We start from the raw sequence: 18868 nt of genomic DNA on the forward strand, positions 1-18868 counted from the left end.
CCATCTACACTAGCCCCACCTGCCTGCATTTGATCCACATCCCTCAACCTATCCTATCCATGGACCTGTCCAAATGTTTCTTAATCGTTGTGATAGTACCTGCTTCAACTACCTCCTTTGATACATCACCATAAAATCACCCCTCATTCTTCTGCGCTCCAAGGAATAAAGACCTAGCCTGCTCAACACCTCCCTATAGCGTGCGTTTTCTCTGGAATCTCCAGTTTCCTCCCACATTCTAAAGATTTCCAGGTTTGTAGGTTAATTGGCTTGGTAAAATTGTAAATTGTCCCCAGTATGTTGGATAGTGTTAGTGTGCAAGGATCTCTGGTCGGCGCGGACTCGGTGGGCCGAAGGACCTGTTTCCGCACTGTATCTCTAAACTAAACTGAGAAGGATAACAGCCAAGAGTTTGGTTTCAGTAATGACCTCAATGGGACTAGTACCTTAGGATATTGCCATAAATAAATGTGTGTGAAACCTTCCCAAGGGGTTATCGCTCACTATTTTGATAGTTCTGCACTATGCGTTATCTTAAACCTCTGTTCATGTGTGAGTAGAATGCCTCTGCTGGCTGTCAAAATCTACTGTGGGAAATTGGGATGTCATCTACTTTGCAATTACATCTGTTCCCCTTATAGTTACAGACTGGATTAATTAATTGGTTTGAATCTAAAAAAAGGCCGTGTCATGCTGTATCCTGATTTCTCCGTGAAGACTTAAAGACCTCCAGTAGTTGTAGTTCAGGAAGGAAGATACCAAGCAGAATCCTATTTGAAGTGGGAAAAAGAAATCTAATTACAAAATATCTGTCTTTGCTTTTTGTTGTTGCAGAAGGATGTTGATTTGTCCAAGGATGATCTATTGGGTGATATACTTAAGGACCTTCATGCAGAGGTAAATAACCTATTCATATTTACTGCTTGCCAAGCACAAAGTGCTGGGGTAACTCAGCGGGTCAGGCGGCATCTGCGGAGCTAATTGACAGACTGCGTTTTGGATCTAAACCCTTCTTCAGACCGGCTGTCTGAAGTAGGGTTGTGACTTGAAACGTCGCCTGGCCATTCGCTCCACGGATGCTATCTGACCCACTGAGTTCCTCCAGCACTTTGACTCAAGATCCCAGCATCTGCCGTCCTTCTGTGTCCACATTTAGATTATGTTGGGTCTGTTTTATCACTCCTTCTTTGTTCCTAACTTTGTTGCACTAACCAGCTTTGGTGTACATTTAACAGGAATCCTCGATACCTGCTCCACCTCTTGTTGTGGTTTTGAAGAAGAGGAAGCCTGCTGGGCTGGTAGCCAATCCGTTTTCCGTCAAACCTCCTGCACCCAAGGTAATCCCGTAATCAGCTTCAGTTTCTTTGTCCAAAAAAAAGGTCGAATGCTTTCGCCTAGAATTTGAGAATAAGCAGTAAATCATTAAATTAAGAGTATGGAATAATGAGCCGCAGAAGCGAACAGCATGGAAGCAGGCCCTTCAGCCCACCCAATCCTTACTCACCTCTTCACGCCCATCCCGTTTTATTCCACACATTCCCATATATTCACACCAGATTCCACCATTCACAGACTGGGAGGAATTTACATTGGTCAATTTACCACTAACCCACCCATCTTTGGGAGCACCTTAACATAGAAACATGCTGACTCCACATAGGCAGGGGGTCAGAATTGAGCCTGTGTTGGAGCTCTGAGGTGGCAATCCTACTCATTGTGCCGCTGTGCTGCCCCCAATGCTTCTAGTATTTCTGTGCCATTGTCAATATAATGTGCAATTTATGGATGTGTTATGGAAAGGTTCTTATTTCTAGATTTACGCAGGCTTTATTTGAACCGTCCTCTGCCAGTTGTCCAGTGGATGTGGTGCACACCATTCTGCTCTGTTCAGCCAAAAATACCTGACAGACTTACCTATGTACATAACTGAGCCCCATGCAATGAGGGTTGTCAAGGTCATTGTACAGAAGGATAATGACGAAGCCCATGTAAGATGTACATTCAGCTCAAATCTGCAGAGTGTGTCTCAGTTACTTTGTTGTGCTCACTGTTCAATGCAAAGGCAAATTGGTAAGGGCAGAAGTCTTGGTTGGGGATCTCCATTGTTGCGTTTGTAACTATTTGTACAAATGAGTGCCTCGCATGTACTCGATGAGAAGACTCGCAGTAAAATGATGCCGCCATTTTATTCGGTAATGGTTTTGGAATTTTTAAAGGAGAATGAAAAACCTGGGTGATCATTGCCTCAGAAACAAAGGAAAAATGTGCAAACAGGAACGAGAAGCTGATGGACACAAAAAGCTGGAGTAACTCAGCGGGGTCAGGCAGCATCTCTGGAGAAAAAGGAATAGGTGACGTTTCGAGTCGGGACCCTTCTTCAGACTGCCCAGAAACTAGGATCTTTGTTTTTAATTAAGTGAATCAAGAACTTTTTAGTGTAGGAAGATGGTATTGAGGTTACAGATAAGCTGTGTTCCTGTTGAATGGTGAAGCAGCTACAAGGGGCCGAATTGTCTGGACCTGATTCTATATCCATGTTTTCAGCTCGGTTTAACTTATTTGTCACATGTACTGAGGTACAGTGAAAAGCTTTTGTTGTGTGAGAGACAACAGGTGAATTGAATTGAAATATGCAGCATGGAAACAGGCCCTTCGGCCCACTGGGTCCACGCCGACCATTAGTCACCCATTCACACTTGTCCTTTGTTATCTCACTTTCGCATCCACTTTCTACACACCAAGGCAATTAACCCATAAACCTGCACGTCTTTGGGATGTGGGAGGGTACCAGAGCATCCAGAGGAAACCTATGGGATAACAGGGAGAACATGCAAACTCCACACTGACAGCAGGGTTGAACCTGTGTCTCTGGCGCTGTGAGGTAGCAGCTCTATCAGCTGTGCTTCCTTGTGGCTTGACTGAGACAATTCCTTTTTAATGTTTGGATTATAATTGTGTCCATCATGATGCATCGTTACACTGTGAAAGGTCTTCAGTTATTAAAGCTCAAATCCTTCCCATTTCCCGAACAAAGTAAGCAGCTTGCATTATTTTGACCCCATAGATCTTAATCCCCGCCCTTAATCACCGCACCAGCTCTGCAAGAAAGCCGGCCGTGGCTGAAGATGGAATCAGCACCGCGGAAACAACCCAGTGTGTTTCTGTGGGATCATCCGTCAAAAAGGTGCACGTGAAGCCAAGGCCAATGAAGCTGGAATCAGAGGACATTCCCCAGGAAGTGGTTGTAAAGGAAGATGCTGATGGTACGATATTTCTGAATAGTATATTCAAGGGCGGCAAGGTAGCGCAGCGGTAGAGTTGCTGCTTTACAGCGAATGCAGCGCTGGAGACACAGGTTCGATCCTGACTACGGGTGCTGCACTGTAAGGAGTTTGTACGTTCTCCCCGTGACCTGCGTGGGTTTTCTCCGAGATCTTCGGTTTCCTCCCACACTCCAAAGACGTACAGGTATGTAGGTTAATTGGCTGGGTAAATGTAAAAATTGTCCCTAGTGGGTGTAGGATAGTGTTAATGTACGGGGATCACTGGGCGGCACGGACTTGGAGGGCCGAAAAGGCCTGTTTCCGGCTGTAGATATATGATATGATATGATATGATATATGATATGATATATTAATCTTTCCAAAAAAATGTATGCTTTGCTTTCAATATTATTCTTTTCCATCTCATAAGGATGGAGCTATGAGCTATGGAGCTATGAGCTGTGGTTTTGCTATCAGTCATTGAGTTGCTCTTTGCAATTCCATGAGCAAGTGTTTACTTACAGGGAACTATCGAAATTAAACTTGCGCTAGTTTGCGCCGTTCTATTGGATGTTGATTGGACTAAAAAATTATAGCCCAGCTTAACCTTGTGTGGGTTTGTATGGATAAATGGCGTAGCAATTTTTGTGTGTTTCTCCCTGAAAATCTCCCTTGCTTTTAAACTCATTTGGAGTTAGCAAGCCTTTGATTACAAACTTACGATACTGCCAGACTGAGAGACAAAGGAAGAATATTTCAGCATCAGGCGTAACAATTGCCGTTTCTGTAATGGCTTTTCCATTCCCGACCCACCACAGTGGGAGCGACTCATTTGCTGCAATATGCTTCATGTAGCATGGAAAGCACCATTTTAAGGTGATGTTTTTAACCAAAAGAAAAGGCTGGGAATGTTGAGTAAGTTGGGCCATAACAGTGCAGAGGGAAGATGCTAATGTTGTGGATTACTTCTAAAACAAGGCTCCTGAAACCCAGTTCTTTGCCCATGCAATTGGAGAATAAAACACAAAAATAGTACTGGAAAATGGAGCAGAAAGATTCTGAAGGAGAAGAGGCGAGGAGCAGAAATTGAATAGAAATGGGTGGTAGAGTTGCTGCCTTGCAGCGCCAGAAACGTGGGTTCAATCGTGACTGTGGGTGCTATATGTATGGAGTTTGCACGTTCTCCCTGTGACCGTGTGGGTTTTCTCCGGGTGCTCTGGTTTCCTCCCGCACTCCAAAGATGTGCAGGTTAATTGGTTTCTGTAAAATATTTTCTCGTGTGTGGGATAGAGCTAATGCACAGGTGATTGTTGTTCTGGCAGACTCAGTAGGCCGAAGGTCCCGTATCCACGCTGTGTCACTTACCTAAAACTAAGAAATGCACAAACTGAAGGTGGGAAACGTTTTTAAAAGGCTGAAAGAAACTTGATTCGGACTTTGGAATTGAGAACAGTTCTTGAGTTTCGGAGAACAAGCTGACTTTTTGGCTTTGAATACCAGGCCCAAGTCTGATAAAGAGTTAATCTGTTGGCTGGGTTTCTGCTTGTGTTCAATGTTGTCGACTTGAGCACTAGACATTTCTTGTCTAGTTTGGTACTTTTAAAGTTCATGACCGGCACTTTTAAGAGTCTGAGCATAAAACAAACTGCTGGAGGAACTCGGCGGGTCAGGCAGCATCTGTGGAGGGAAATGGAAATGACATTTCAGGTCAGAATCTTTCTTCAAGTTACGAAAAGGGCTTCTGAAACTGTGGGTAGGGATCCTTCTTTGAGGCTGGAAGAAGGGTTTTGTGCCGAAACATTGTGTGTCCATTTCCCTCCTCAGATGCTGCCTGTCCTACTGAGTTTATCCAGTAGTTTTTTTATGCTTAAGATTCCAGCATCTGCAGTCTCTTAAGTCTCCACTATTAAAAGGTTATTATTCCACGTATCTAAATTAGATTTATTCTGGGCTGTACTGGATTATGTACAGGCAGAGATTAGTTTAACTGCATCATATTTGGCATGGCCGTTGAGGGCTGGTAGGGCCTGTTCCTCTGCTGTTCTATTTGAAATTGGTCCACAGTAGTCTGGGCACAGGCGCATGTGGATGGGATGGGGCAAAATGGGAACTTCTACCACCCATTACTCAACTAAAATATTGTTGAGCAAGTCAAGTGCATGCCTGTGTAAGTGGATTTGTGAAATTGTGCAAGTTCAACATTGTCAAACTTCAACTGCTTTCACAACCTCTGCATGACCCTATTGCCATTATAATGGGTAGGGGTCTTAACTTGTTGACCTTCAGTGTCATTCTTAAGATGAGACTATCTGTTCAACTTGTATTGGGGCAGAAGGAAAGCAGAAATATACATTGGCAAGGTCAATTGTCCTTCACGGATTGACCACCAGATGGAGGTAGAACAAAGCTCGGGAGAAGCTCTGAAGGAAGTTTGCAGCTTGTACTTCTCAACCAAAAATAGGCAATGTGTTCATTTGATCAAAGCGTTGATGTGAATTAATTCAAATTTTGGTGTGCCACATGGGCTTTCTAAATCCAAAGCTGTTAACAACGACCAACTGATTTGGTGCTGAGTTTTACATTTGCCAAGGATTGTTGGTATGGCTGGGGTGGAAATTAAACGTTGAAGAGTGAGTGAATTATTGAGTGCAGTTTTGAACGTGCATTCATTCTGAGGTTGTTGCGTCTCTCTGTCTGGCTTGTCATTTAACACAGATAGCACAGGTAGGTGCTCCCTCATTGACTTTGTATGGTGTCTGCTACACAGGAAATATCTAAATTAGTCTTGCGCTAGCGTGCAGCATTCGTCTGTGGGATGTTGACCACCGTACTGATGGCCCACTTGGGAGACTGATCCACAAGGCAATGGGAGAGCTGATGGGATGCAGAGCTATGAAAGAAACCGGGTCCAGATTTGGGTTTACATATGATGAGCTTTTGATGGCACTGGGCCTTTACTCACTGGAGTTTAGAAGGATGAAGGGAGGGACCTCATTGAGACTTATCGAATGGTGAAAGGCCTGGATAGAGTGGATGTGGAGGGGAAGTTTTCACTGGTGGATCAGTAGGACCAGAGGCCATAGCCTCAGAATGAAAGGACGTACCTTTAGAAAGAAGATGAGGAGGAATTTATTTCATCGAAAGGTGGTGAATCTGCAGAATTCATTGCCACAGATGGCTGTGGAGGCTGTCAATGGATATTTTTAAGGTGGAGATTGATAGATTGTTGATTTGGGGGGTTATGGGGAGAGGCAGGAGAATGGAGTTGAGAGGGAAAGAGAGATCAGCCATGATTGAATGGTGGAGTAGACTTGATAAGGCTGAATGGACTAATTCTGCGCCTAAGAACTTATGAATTTATGAACTCAGCATGGTGATAATTGAAGATTTTGTTATTACTAATGGAAGCCTATCTTTAACAAGTAATGTACCAAAGGGATCAGTGCTGAGACTTTCTCCAATTGAGGAGGGATTTCTTTAGCCAGAGGGTTGTGAAGCAGCTCCAATGGCTTGTCACCACGCCACCGTCGCACGTGGATCTGTGCACTGCCACTTTTCCTGAACAGTTAACTTTTAATAGGATTGCGTTTGCGAGTTTGTCTGTTCCAAACTCTCGGCTCTGCGCAGGTCCTGGGTCAAGTGTTTGAAATGCTGAGTTTTGATCTGTAGAGGATGCCCAGGAAATGGAGTTGGATGAGGGAGACTTCGATGAGCCCATGGACACGGGACCTGTGCCCACTGTCAAAATGGAAGCGGAAAGTGAGAAAACCAGCAAAGTGGAAGAACCCAAGGAGGAAGACAAACCACTCAAGTAAGTTGGGTGTGGGAAAAGACTTTGGGGAGATTACTAACATAAGGGCATGGATCTGGGGAAGGGGTTGGGTAAAATCTGCTCATCTTTTGAGTCTCCTGCAAAATAAAGCAGTTGCATTAAACAGTTGAATTCCTAGTTAACAATGAATCAGTCTGAGTCCAGACCTGAAGCATCTCCAGAGGATAAGATAGAGTGAAGGGCAAGGCAGGTGGGTGTAAGGAAGCTTGGATGACAAGACAAATTGAGGCTCTGGTCAAGAGTAAGGGGGGGGGGGGGGGGGAAGATGGGGCAGGTAGAGGCAGCTAGGATCAAATGTATCCTGGGAGGAGTTTTGAGAACTCAGGAGCATGCTAACAAATGAAATCAAGAGGGCAAAAAGAGGCCAGAAGAAAGCCCTAGCATCTAGTCATCTATCAATGATTTGGATGAGAATGTACACGGCATGATTAGCAAGTTTGCAGATGACACTAAAGTGGGTAGTATTGTAGATATTGAAAATGGTATTCAAAAATTGCAGCAGGATCTTCATCAAGTGGGCCGAGGAGTGGTTGGTGGAATTTAATACAGAGAAATGTGAGATGTTGCATTTTGGGAAGTCTAATATGGGCAGTACCTCCACAGTGAATGGCAGGGCTCTGGGGAGTGTTGTAGAGCAGAGAAATTTAGGAGTGCAGATACATATTTCCTTGAAAGTTGCGTCATAGGTAGATAGGGTAGTCAAAAAGGCTTTTGGTGCAGTGGCCTTCATCAGTCAGAGTATTGAGTATAGAAGTTGGCAGGTCATGTTACAGTTGTACAAGGCAGTGGTGAGGCCACATTTAGAATATTGTGTTCAGTTTTGGTCACCGTGTTATAGGAACGATGTTGTTAAACTGGAAAGAGTGCAGAGAAGATTTCCGAGAATGTTCCGGGTGCTCATGGACCTGAGCTATAGGGGGAGGTTGAGCAGGCCAGGACTTTATTCCTTGGAGCGCCAGACGATGAGGAGTGGTCTTATAAAGGTGTATAAGATCATGAAAGGAATAGATCGGTGTGTATGTGGAAGAGTTGTTATTAAGGAAGAATATTCTCTGTTCGCAACGTTCGAGATGGCATCTGGCCAATGATTTAGGGCATTGTGTTCTCCCCTTTGTGCCCATTTGATTTGGGCAATGTACTGACATTTCATTAACCTCTTTAATCACTCACTGTACCAATCCACCTCACAGTGCTCATCCAATTTCAATCCCCCCCCCCCACCCCCATTAACATTCTGTCTTTTAAACATTCTGTCTTTTCTTTGAATACAAATTAGATGACATAACATTTCCCCAGTATTTCACTTCATAAATTATGGCTTTGACTACTTATGTTAGCTACATGTTCCTTTGTAACACCATCTTCTGCTACTCATCTACTCAACTTATTGTGCCTCGTAACTTGATGCTCTCCATAAGCTTAGTATGCAATTTCTGTCCCTCAATCCAATTAAAGTATACAATGGAAAGCTGAGACTCTGGAACAGATCCCCATGGGAACGTTGCATGTTACTCCCCATCTCTGAATATTTTCTTCACCCATACTTTCTTTACTCCAAACTTGTCAAAAGCTCACCTCTAGGTCTTTACGCTTTCATTTTTGCTCATCTCTTACTTGTAACATTATTGAATCTTTTCCAGAAACCCAACTAGTTTAGTTTAGAATTGGTTATGAGATAGCATAGAAACGGGCCCTTCGACCCACCGAGCCCACACCAACCATTGTACACTAATTCTATGTTCTACACACTAGGGGCATTTTACAGAAGCCAACTAACCTACAAACCTGCACATCTTTGGAATGCAGGATCGAGCCTGTGTCTCTGGCGCTGTGAGGTGGCAGCTCTTCCACTCTACTAGATGACATCCACTGTCTTTGTCCATCATGCTGGTCTGCAACACATTCCAGTGGTGGTCCGATTAAATTGCATTTGGTTACCTCAAGAAAGTGTTTTGTACATTCTTCATGTGTTATCTTTTTTTTTCCTTTTCCAGAAACTCCACTTTCACTGAATCTTGTTGGGATCGTATGAACCAGAATGAAAGTGACGCTTTGGTAGTTGAAGTACAGGTGGATGCCAGTCGTTTGCCATTGGTGACAGATTCAGAGGGAGAGCAAGTCATCAGATTTTATTGGGTGGATGCTTATGAGGACCAGTATCACCAACCAGGTAAAGGTGATCTTCCATAAGCGTCGCAGTTAAAATCCGAGAGTAATGGTAATGCTTGCTTTACATTATACTGACAATAATGGTTAGTGCTGGCTATGGACAGATCATCATTTGCGAGCAGTGTAGTAAAGTGCCGTGACTCCACCCATCGCCGCATGAAGGATCTGATGGGGGAGAGCCCTTCTCATCCCATGCCAAGCAGAGTCCGGGTGTTTGTCCATTACTCTCTGCAGTTTTGTGTATTCCCGTGCGTTGGAATTGCCATTCCAAGCCATGATGCAACCGGTCAGCATATGTTCCACGGTACATCTGAAATAGTTTGTTGGAGTATTCGGTGACACGCCGAATCTCTTCAAACTTCCAAAAGCAAAATCCTTTGTCTCTTTGTCCCAAAGGGCATTAGGATATTCTGCATGGACGATTGCTGAATGATTTGCGATCGAGCCTATTTTGTCTGGGTAAAGCGTCTGATCAGTTTCAGTGGTAGAATCCCTGGCATCATACTTGGAAATTTATATTTCACTCTGGCTATGGTTTGATCAGAGTGACACATGTGAGAGCTAACCATTTTTCCATGAGCAGGAGCATTTCTACTGAATTCCACGTTGAAACCTCTGAACTGTCTCCACAGCTCTGGAGCTTCTTTCTTTTGTTTTTGCCCTGGTTACTATCTGAAAGTGATTTTGCATTGCAACTTGCTGGTTGAATTTACATCTGCCCTCTCCTAGTCTAGTTTGCTGTCTATATGATGATTAAATTTCTCACAATAATTACACTCCTCTTGTTACATTCTCTAATGTACTGATTTATAGTTGTCAAGTACTGTGCTTACTGTCAGGGTGCCAATAAACGACACACTCCAGTGTTTACTGCTATTTATTTATTTTTTCTACCCATACTATTTATTCCCTGTTTTTTTTGGGTTGTAACTCTTTCTCTTCCTTTTCCAATCCTTTGATCTTTTGCGCACCATGTTATAGGAAAGACGTTGTTAAGCTGGAAAGGGTACAGAGAAGATTTACAAGGATGTTGCCAGGGTTCGAGGGTCTGAGCTATAGGGAGAGGTTGATTAGGCTGGGACTCTATTCCTTGGAGCGCAGGAGGATGAGGGGTGATCTTGTCGAGGTGAATAAAATCATGAGAGGAATAGATGGGGTAGATGCACAGTCTCTTGCCCAGAGTAGAGGAATCGAGGACCAGAGGACATAGGTTTACGGCGAAGGGGGAAAGATTTAGTAGGAATCTGAGGGGAACTTTTTCCCACAAAGGGTGGTGGGCGTATGGAACAAGCTGCCAGAGGCGGCAGTTGAGGCTGGGATTATCCCAACTTTTAAGAAACAATTAGACAGGTACATGGATAGGACAGGTTTAGAGGGATGTGGGCCAAACGCGGGCAGGTGGGACTAGTGTAGCTGGGACACGTTGGCCACTGTGTGCAAGTTGGGCCGAAGGGCTGAAGAATGAGTGCTGACATTTTACAACAAAAAAACGTGCTGATTGACAGTAGTGCATCAGGCTATGATGTTGGGTGGGAATAGATACAGGAGTAAACTATTTGACCGCTCAATAAAAGTATGACTGACCTTGTATCACTCTGACACTGTATCACTCTGTGACTATAAACAATCAAGTAGCATGAAATATTTAGTTCAGCCTGGATTCCTCTGCAACTGGACATAGCTTCTGGGTCAGAACACCTGGTTCTGTGACGTTCATGTACCTATTTTGCCATGGCTACTTTATGCTTGCTTATCTAACATCTTTAATTTTACTTTGCTTGTACATAAGCTGATGTAGACCGACAGTTCACTCTATTTACCAGTAAAATCTGGCCCTATAATTTAAGAAGCAATCTAAACAATGTTCCTCGCCTTTCTTCAGTATGTTGCATTTATTTTCTGCTATCATTGAGTAATAAAAACCACATGACATAATTGCTGTCTTGTTCTTGCATATTACTGGTCTTGCTACTACTGCGAACCAGGAATTTGACAAGCCTACCATTTCCTCTCAGAACCACACAGTTCTGTGGTTCTCCACCTGTTTTTGACATTTCCACATGTTTGCAATGATTCTTAATATAAATCCCAAGAGTTTCCTCAAGCTCGAGCCAAGTCTGAAAGTTGACTGAATCACCATCAGCAATGTAGAGCCATATCGGACAGATTTTCAGCAAATACCTACACATTTTATTAAAATTACTTGGAAAAGCAGAGGAGCTGAACTGAAAATTGCTGTTCTCATCATCTATACAAGATCTGATCAATTGACCTTGCATATGCATGTTTTTTGGTTATATTGGAGGAACAACTGACCATTTTGTGTCTTCCTCAGGAGTGGTTTATCTCTTTGGCAAAGTGTGGATTGAATCTGCAAAATCGTACGTCAGTTGCTGTGTGGCTGTGAAAAACATTGAGCGCACAGTGTACCTGTTGCCAAGGGAAAAGGTGTGTAAATACGGCAGTTGACTTGTCATTAACTTGTTTGCAAAGTGGTTCATTCAATATATCAGAGTCTGCTCTGGTGATTATGTAATGGCTATGTTTAGTGTTTATGCAATCATAACTAATTGAGTCGTAACATTTTAAAATGTATTTAATTTTAATTGTTTACTAAAATATGTTCCGCCAATGCAAATCCTGTTTTTTTTTTGGTTCTAAAGCAAAAACTTTAAATTTCCACTGTCAGTGATGTCTCCTTATTGGATCTATTAAATCGTCTCCCAAGAAATTGATTTCACTTTTATAATTTCTTGTAAATTAAGAGATTGAGTTCAAACTCAACTATAGACATAAACACAGAATGAGTGCTGACATTTTACAAAAAAAAGCAGTACTTATTGACAATACTGCATTAGGCTATGATGTTGGGTGGGAATAGATACAAGAGAAAGCTATTTAACCACACAACAAAACCATGACTGACCTTGTACCTGAACACTAGTTTCCTATCCTCAACCAACAATCTGTGATTCCACGAAAAGCTGGAGAACCACTATACTTTGTTTTGGAAATCATAAATAACTGAACTTCCAGAGGTCTCGAGGGTAAAGAAAAATTCCAAAGATTCACCACTCTGGGTGATTACATTTCTTCTCGTTGCAATCCTGTGTTATTTCCCACTTACTTTGGGATGAAGAGTTCCAGGCTCTTTTTCCTGAAACCATCTTCCTCACAACTATCCTGGTGAGCCATTGAGGAATTTCTATGTTTCAACGAAATTGCCAGACATCCTTCTAAACTTTAGCAAATAGAAACTTAGCCTACTTAATCTCTCCTCGTGTGACAGACCTGCAATCACAAGAACCAACGTGGTGAGCCTTCTCTGACTTCCTGTGTAGCAAGTATATCCTTGAGTTAGGTATGAAAACCAAAATTGATTGCCACAGTGCAGGTGTGGTCTCCCAATGGCCCAATATAAATGTAGTAAGACATCTCTGAGCTTGTACTCCTCCTCCAGCAATGAAAGGCAGCATACCATTTATCTTCGGAATTGCCTGCACTTACCTGTATGTTACCTTTCAGTATTTCTCTACAAGGACGCAAGTCCCTCCCAACATCAACATCACTCAATCGTTCACCATTAAAAATAGTCACTATTACTTATTTTTCTACTAAAGTGAACATGCTCACAAATTTTCACATGGTACTATATTGCTATTTTGTTTACATTTGTTATATTGTTGCCCCTTCACGCAGGTATCCATATCTTCTTGATATCTCTCCACATCCTCATCACCACTTGCATCCCTGCTTAGTTTCTTGTCTTCCTCTAACTTGGAAATGATATGTCTAGTCCCCATTGCCAAATCACTGATGTAGTAGCTTGCCAACAATCTGTCTGCCCATATGCGAAGTGCCTGTTTATTTCTTTATAACAACAAATTCTCAATCCATCGTTGTACACCATTGCCAATTCCAAGTGCTCTACCTTTGATGACCACATCCACTGGTCCTCTCCTCCTGTGCTCTTGGATACATTCTCAAAGAATACTGGAGATCAGTGAAACATGAATTTTCCTTGTTAAATCCTAGTTGACTGCCCAACCATATTATTATACTCGTAGTATAAGAAAATAACTGCAGATGCTGGTACAAATCGATTTATTCACATTGACCTGCTGAGTTACTCCAGCATTTTGGGAATAAAATAATTATTATACTCGTAAGTATTTTGATAACAAATGATAAATTTATAGCATTTTCCCAACTACTGATGTACTGATTTCCCTCTCCCTCCTTTCTTAAGTAGTAGGGCCACCTTTGCTGCTACAATCTACTGGAATCATTCCAAAATCTGCAGAATTTTGGAAGATGACAATCGTACAATCTCCATAACCAGTCCTTTCAAAATTTGAGGATGTAGAGCTACCCCCTGAGATTTATCCATTTTTGTTTCGACTTCTTTACCTATAGGTCTTCAGTAATATTAATTTATTTTACTGCCTCATTTGCACTGAATCCTTGCCTCCACAATAAAAAATAAATTTGCTCATAAAATAATACACGAAGAACAGTAGATAAAACAGCTACTGCAATATATCCCATTGGAAGGAAGATTATTTTCTCCAGAGGACTGCTGTAAGTGGAGAATGGCTTATTGTACATGCTGCGTGCAAAATCAATTGCAGTCACTTGCATACAGCAGTACAGCAAGGAAACTGGAATGACAGGCTAATTAACCAATCTTCTCCAGTCTGCCAAGCTATGCCAGCAAGTACAGCCTTTACATTTGACACCAAAGGAGTTTTGGTATTAATCTTTGAGTTTTGTGACTCGGTTCAAAAAACAAAACATCATCGGTGCTAACAGAAGAATAGGGCTCAACTATCCCTCTGATTTCCCTTTGAGAAAGTGGGATAACAGAACGAGTGTAAATGGGTGATATCGATGGTCGGCATGGACTCATTGGGCTGAAGGGCCTGTTTCCTTTACTGATTTTTGGATCTTATTTAAAAAAAGATAATCAATTAATTAATTTCTGAATTCTTTTCAGCGGTTAAATCTTAAAACTGGCAAGGACACAGAAACGCCTGTGGGTATACTGGATGTTTATCAGGAATTCAGTGAAGCAATTTCGGAAAGATACAGAATAATGAAATTCAAATCCAAGGTTGGTGAATGTTGTAGTGTCCAGAATTCAGATGGTCAATTTATATCCCATGGGTTCACCGATGTGATTATGTTTCAATTTTTAGAAAGTGGAGAAAAAGTATGCTTTTGAAATTCCAGATGTGCCTGAAAATTGTGAATACTTGGAAATCAAATATGCAGTGAGTACCGTGAAAAGTCTCTCAGTTATTTAAATGCAATGTGTTTTTTAAAAAAAATTGTTAGGTGAATGAATGAATAAGTTTATTGGCCAAGAGTGTATGCATATGAGGAATATGCCTTGGTGCTCCGCTCAAAAGTAATAACACGAACATACAGTAAACAATTAAGAATAAAGCATAAAACATTAAAACATTAAGAATACAACATTACAGTTTAAACATGTGAGTGAAATACACCAGAGCAAAAAGAGACTACAGACTTTTGGTTATTGAGTAGAGCTACTACTCGTGGAATAAAGCTGTTTTTATGTCTGGCTGTAGCTGCTTTGACAGTCCGGAGTCGCCTTCCAGAGGGAAGTGCTTCAAATAGTTTGTGGCCAGGGTGAGAGGGGTCAGAGATGATCTTGCCCGCTCGCTTCCTGGCCCTTGCAGTGTACAATGGTGGGAAGGTTGCAGCCAACAACCTTCTCAGCTGATTGAACGATTCGTTGCAACCTCTAGATGTCGTGCTTGGTGGCTGAGCCAAACCAGACCATGATGTAGAAGGTGAGGACAGCCTCTACGATGGCAGTATAGAATTGGACCATCATTGCCTGTGGCAGATTGTGTTTTCTCAGTTGCCGCAGGAAGTACATCCTCTGTTGGGCCTTTTTGACTGTGGAGTCGATGGTGACCCCCCATTTAACGAGTCAATGTAATGCTGAATCTATCAACCAGTCAACCAATTTAATCAACGGTGACCTCTAAAATATTGTTGGTTAGAAACTTGCTAATCGTAAACCCATTAATAATGAAGATAAGGTGACTATCTCTTTTTTTTTTGTTGTTACTCAGAGTGATTTGATCAAATGTTGCTGTGCTGTAAATTCTATGCAATGAACAGAACCAAAGCCCCAGTCTCTTGGGACTGCTGCTTATTCAGTATTTTGTTGACAAACCTGAAAATCGTCGTGAGCATTTAGTTGGTGGTACTCCACAAACGTGTACATCTCATTGTTGAGTAATCCTAGTTATAGTCGATGAAATGTGTCTGATTGCTGCTGTTCCTTGGTGCAGGCTGACCTACCTCCACTTCCTTCAGACTTGAAAGGGGAAACATTTTCACATGTATTTGGCACCAATACGTCCAGTCTTGAGCTTCTGCTCCTCAACCGGAAGATCAAGGGCCCGAGCTGGCTGGAATTCAAGGCTCCACGTAAGATTACCCATTTTCTTTTTGAACTATTTCATCTGACGTTGAGTAAAACAATTCTCACCTGTGCCCCACCACCTTGATTTCAGTCCATGTCCGATGCCGCTCAGCAATTTTTTAAAATTGTCACCAAGATTTCAATAGTGGCAGTAGACCAGCCAACCTCTGCAGAGCACGTTGCCAGTGTGATAAAACATCAGATGATGGACTTTTCATTTGTGCGATTAATGTCTGTGATGCTTTGTCTCCTTCAGACATTGTCACGGGATCTAATGGCATCCACTTGAGAGATCAGATGGAATATTGGTTTAGCACCTTATCTGGAAAACCAGACTGTTTTTTCCACCCCTTTACTACTTCTGAAGTTTCAGTAGAGTGGCTGATAGTCAGGGGCACCAGATGATCACTATCTTACTCGTATGTGGGAAATATGCCTGAATATCAGATCACTGCAGGAGTGTGATTAAGGATTAGCCCCTCTTCGCTTGCTGTAAATTGAAACCCAGTATGCTCAGATCAACCACTTCAGCACACACTGCTCTGTTTTCCAATGCCACATTTACTGGGGACGTTATTTTAGAATTGAGTTATGAGAGTCATAGAGCCACACAGCTCAACTCTCCCATGCTGACCAAGAAACCCCGTCTAAGCTGGTCCTGCTTGCATTTGGCTCATGTCCCTCTAAACCTTTCCAGCCCATGTACCTGTCCAAGTGTCTTTTAAATCTTGTTATCGAACCTGCCACAACTACCTCCCCTGGCATCTCGTCTCATATACCCACCACCCTCTGAGTGGAAAAAGTTCCCCTTCAGGTTCCCATTAAACCTTTCCCCATCGTTTTTGCCAATTACATTTCAGCATTTTATCCTGATGAGCAGTGATGCGGTAGCAAATCACCAATTAGGCAAATATAACAAAAGCGCCAGCAGTTGGCTGTACAGGGCCAGACCGTACCAAGTTGAAATGTACAAAGTTGAAAGGATTCGAGTCTTGCGGCCACAACCAGCTACAAGAAGCTCACTGTTGGTGTGCCTCAATGTACAGGAATAGGGAAAGGTACCTGCGTGTTACAATCAGCCCTCGGCCATACATACATACAATACAATACAATACAATATATCTTTATTGTCATTGTACCCAGGGGTACAACGAGATTGGGAATGCGCCTCCCATACAATGCAATAATTTAAGTAATTAACAGCAACCCAACGAAACGAAACAATTGTAACAGTTTTTAGACAGGGTAAAGTGCAAGTTGATCTATGCGTTGTGGCCATCCGGCTCAGCAGGACAGGTTCATAGCAGCTATGGCCCTGGGGATGAAGCTGTTCCTGAGTTTGGAGGTGCGGGCGTAGAAGGCCTTGTATCGTCCGCCCGATGGAAGGAGTTCGACAGACTGTTGCAGGGGTGTGAAGAGTCTTTGTGGATGCTGGTGGCTTTTCTGAGGCATCGTGTGTTGTAGATGCCCTCCAAGTCTGGTAGCTGTGTTCCGATGGCCCTCTGAGCTCTATGGACTACCCGCTGTAGAGCTTTCCTTTCTGCCTCCGTGCAGGGATGCCATGCGTTAGGATGCTCTCTATGGTGCAGCGGTAGAAGGTCGTCAGCAGCTGTTGGGGTAGACCAGACTTTTTCAGTGTTCTTAAGTAGAACAGTCTTTGTTGTGCCTTCTTGACCAGCGCAGCAGTGTTATTGGACCATGTTAGGTCCTCCGAAATGTGAGTTCCCAGAAACTTGAAGCTGGACACTCTCCACACTGTCCCCGTTGATAGAGATCGGGGCATATTCCCCGTTATGTGACCTACGGAAGTTGATGATCAGCTCCTTGGTCTTGGTGGTATTTAGGGACAGGTTGTTATCCGAGCACCAGTCCGCCAGGTTCTGCACCTCTGCTCTATAGTTTGTTTCATCCCCGTTGGTGATAAGCCCGATCACCGTTGTGTCGTCTGCAAACTTGACGCATACACACATATACACATGGACACACGCACGCACGTATACACACACACACACACACACACACACACACACACTATATATATATATATATATATATATAGATATACACACAGACACACATACACAGACACGTGTATTTGTGTCTACCTTATATATAAGGTAGACACAAAATGCTGAAATAACTCCGTGGGACGCAGCATCTCTGGAGAAGTATTTATTCACAAAATGCTGGAGTAACTCAGCAGGTCAGGCAGCATCTCAGGAGAGAAGGAATGGGCGACGTTTCGGGTCGAGACCCTTCTTCAGACTGATGTCAGGTGGCCGGGACAAAGGAAGGATATAGGTGGAGACAGGAAGATAGAGGGAGAACTGGGAAGGGGGAGGGGAAGAGAGGGACAGAGGAACTATCTAAAGTTGGAGAAGTCAATGTTCATACCGCTGGGCTGCAAGCTGCCCAAGCGAAATTTTGAGGTGCTGTTTACTCCAATTTCCGGTGGGCCTCACTATGGCACTGGAGAAGGCCCATGACAGAAAGGTCAGAGTGGGAGGGGGAGTTGAAGTGTTCAGCCACTGGGAGATCAGGTTGGTTGAGGCGGACTGAGCGAAGGTGTGGAGCGAAACGATCGCCGCGCCTGCGTTTGGTTTCTGGAGAGAAGGAATGGGTGATGTTTCGGGTTGATGTCAGACAGTTCAGACAGATGTCAGGGGAGTGGGCGGGACAAAGATAGAATGTAGTCGGAGACAGTACGACTGGTGGGAAAACTGGGAAGTGGGAGGGGATGGAGAGAGGGAAAGCAATGGCTATTTGAAGTTAGAGAAGTCAATGTTCATACCGCTGGGGTGTAAGCTACCCAAGCGAAATATGAGGTGCTGTTCCTCCAATTTGCACTGGGCCTCACTCTGACAATGGAGGAGGCCCATGACAGAAATAAATACACACACACTTCCTCTGCACATGTACCTTCCCCTGCAACTGCAGAAGATGCAACACCTGTCCCCTTACCTCCTCCCTCGACTCTGTCCAGGGATCCAGGTCAGGTCAGGCAGAGGTTCACTTGCACCTCCTCCAACCTCATCTACTGTATCCGTTGTTCCAGATGTGGACTCTTATACATTGGCGAGACCTAACGTAGACTGGGCGATTGTTTCGCTGAACACCTTCGCTTAGCCCACCTGAACCTAC

General features: G+C 43.2%; 1 protein-coding gene across 1 annotated transcript in view; it reads left to right on the forward strand.

Moving 5' to 3' along the window:
• Window positions 1-18868, forward strand: part of pola1 (polymerase (DNA directed), alpha 1) — a 230735-nt gene that overhangs the window by 6201 nt on the left and 205666 nt on the right. Inside the window, exons 6-14 of the mRNA XM_078409144.1 lie at window positions 835-897; window positions 1236-1337; window positions 3065-3263; window positions 6933-7074; window positions 9090-9265; window positions 11600-11712; window positions 14261-14377; window positions 14463-14537; window positions 15594-15732. Coding sequence (XP_078265270.1) covers window positions 835-897; window positions 1236-1337; window positions 3065-3263; window positions 6933-7074; window positions 9090-9265; window positions 11600-11712; window positions 14261-14377; window positions 14463-14537; window positions 15594-15732 — 1126 coding nt within the window. The remainder of the gene's footprint in view (window positions 1-834; window positions 898-1235; window positions 1338-3064; window positions 3264-6932; window positions 7075-9089; window positions 9266-11599; window positions 11713-14260; window positions 14378-14462; window positions 14538-15593; window positions 15733-18868) is intronic.

This window comes from Rhinoraja longicauda, chromosome 12, assembly GCF_053455715.1.
Source record: "Rhinoraja longicauda isolate Sanriku21f chromosome 12, sRhiLon1.1, whole genome shotgun sequence".
Classification (NCBI taxonomy): domain Eukaryota; kingdom Metazoa; phylum Chordata; class Chondrichthyes; order Rajiformes; family Arhynchobatidae; genus Rhinoraja; species Rhinoraja longicauda.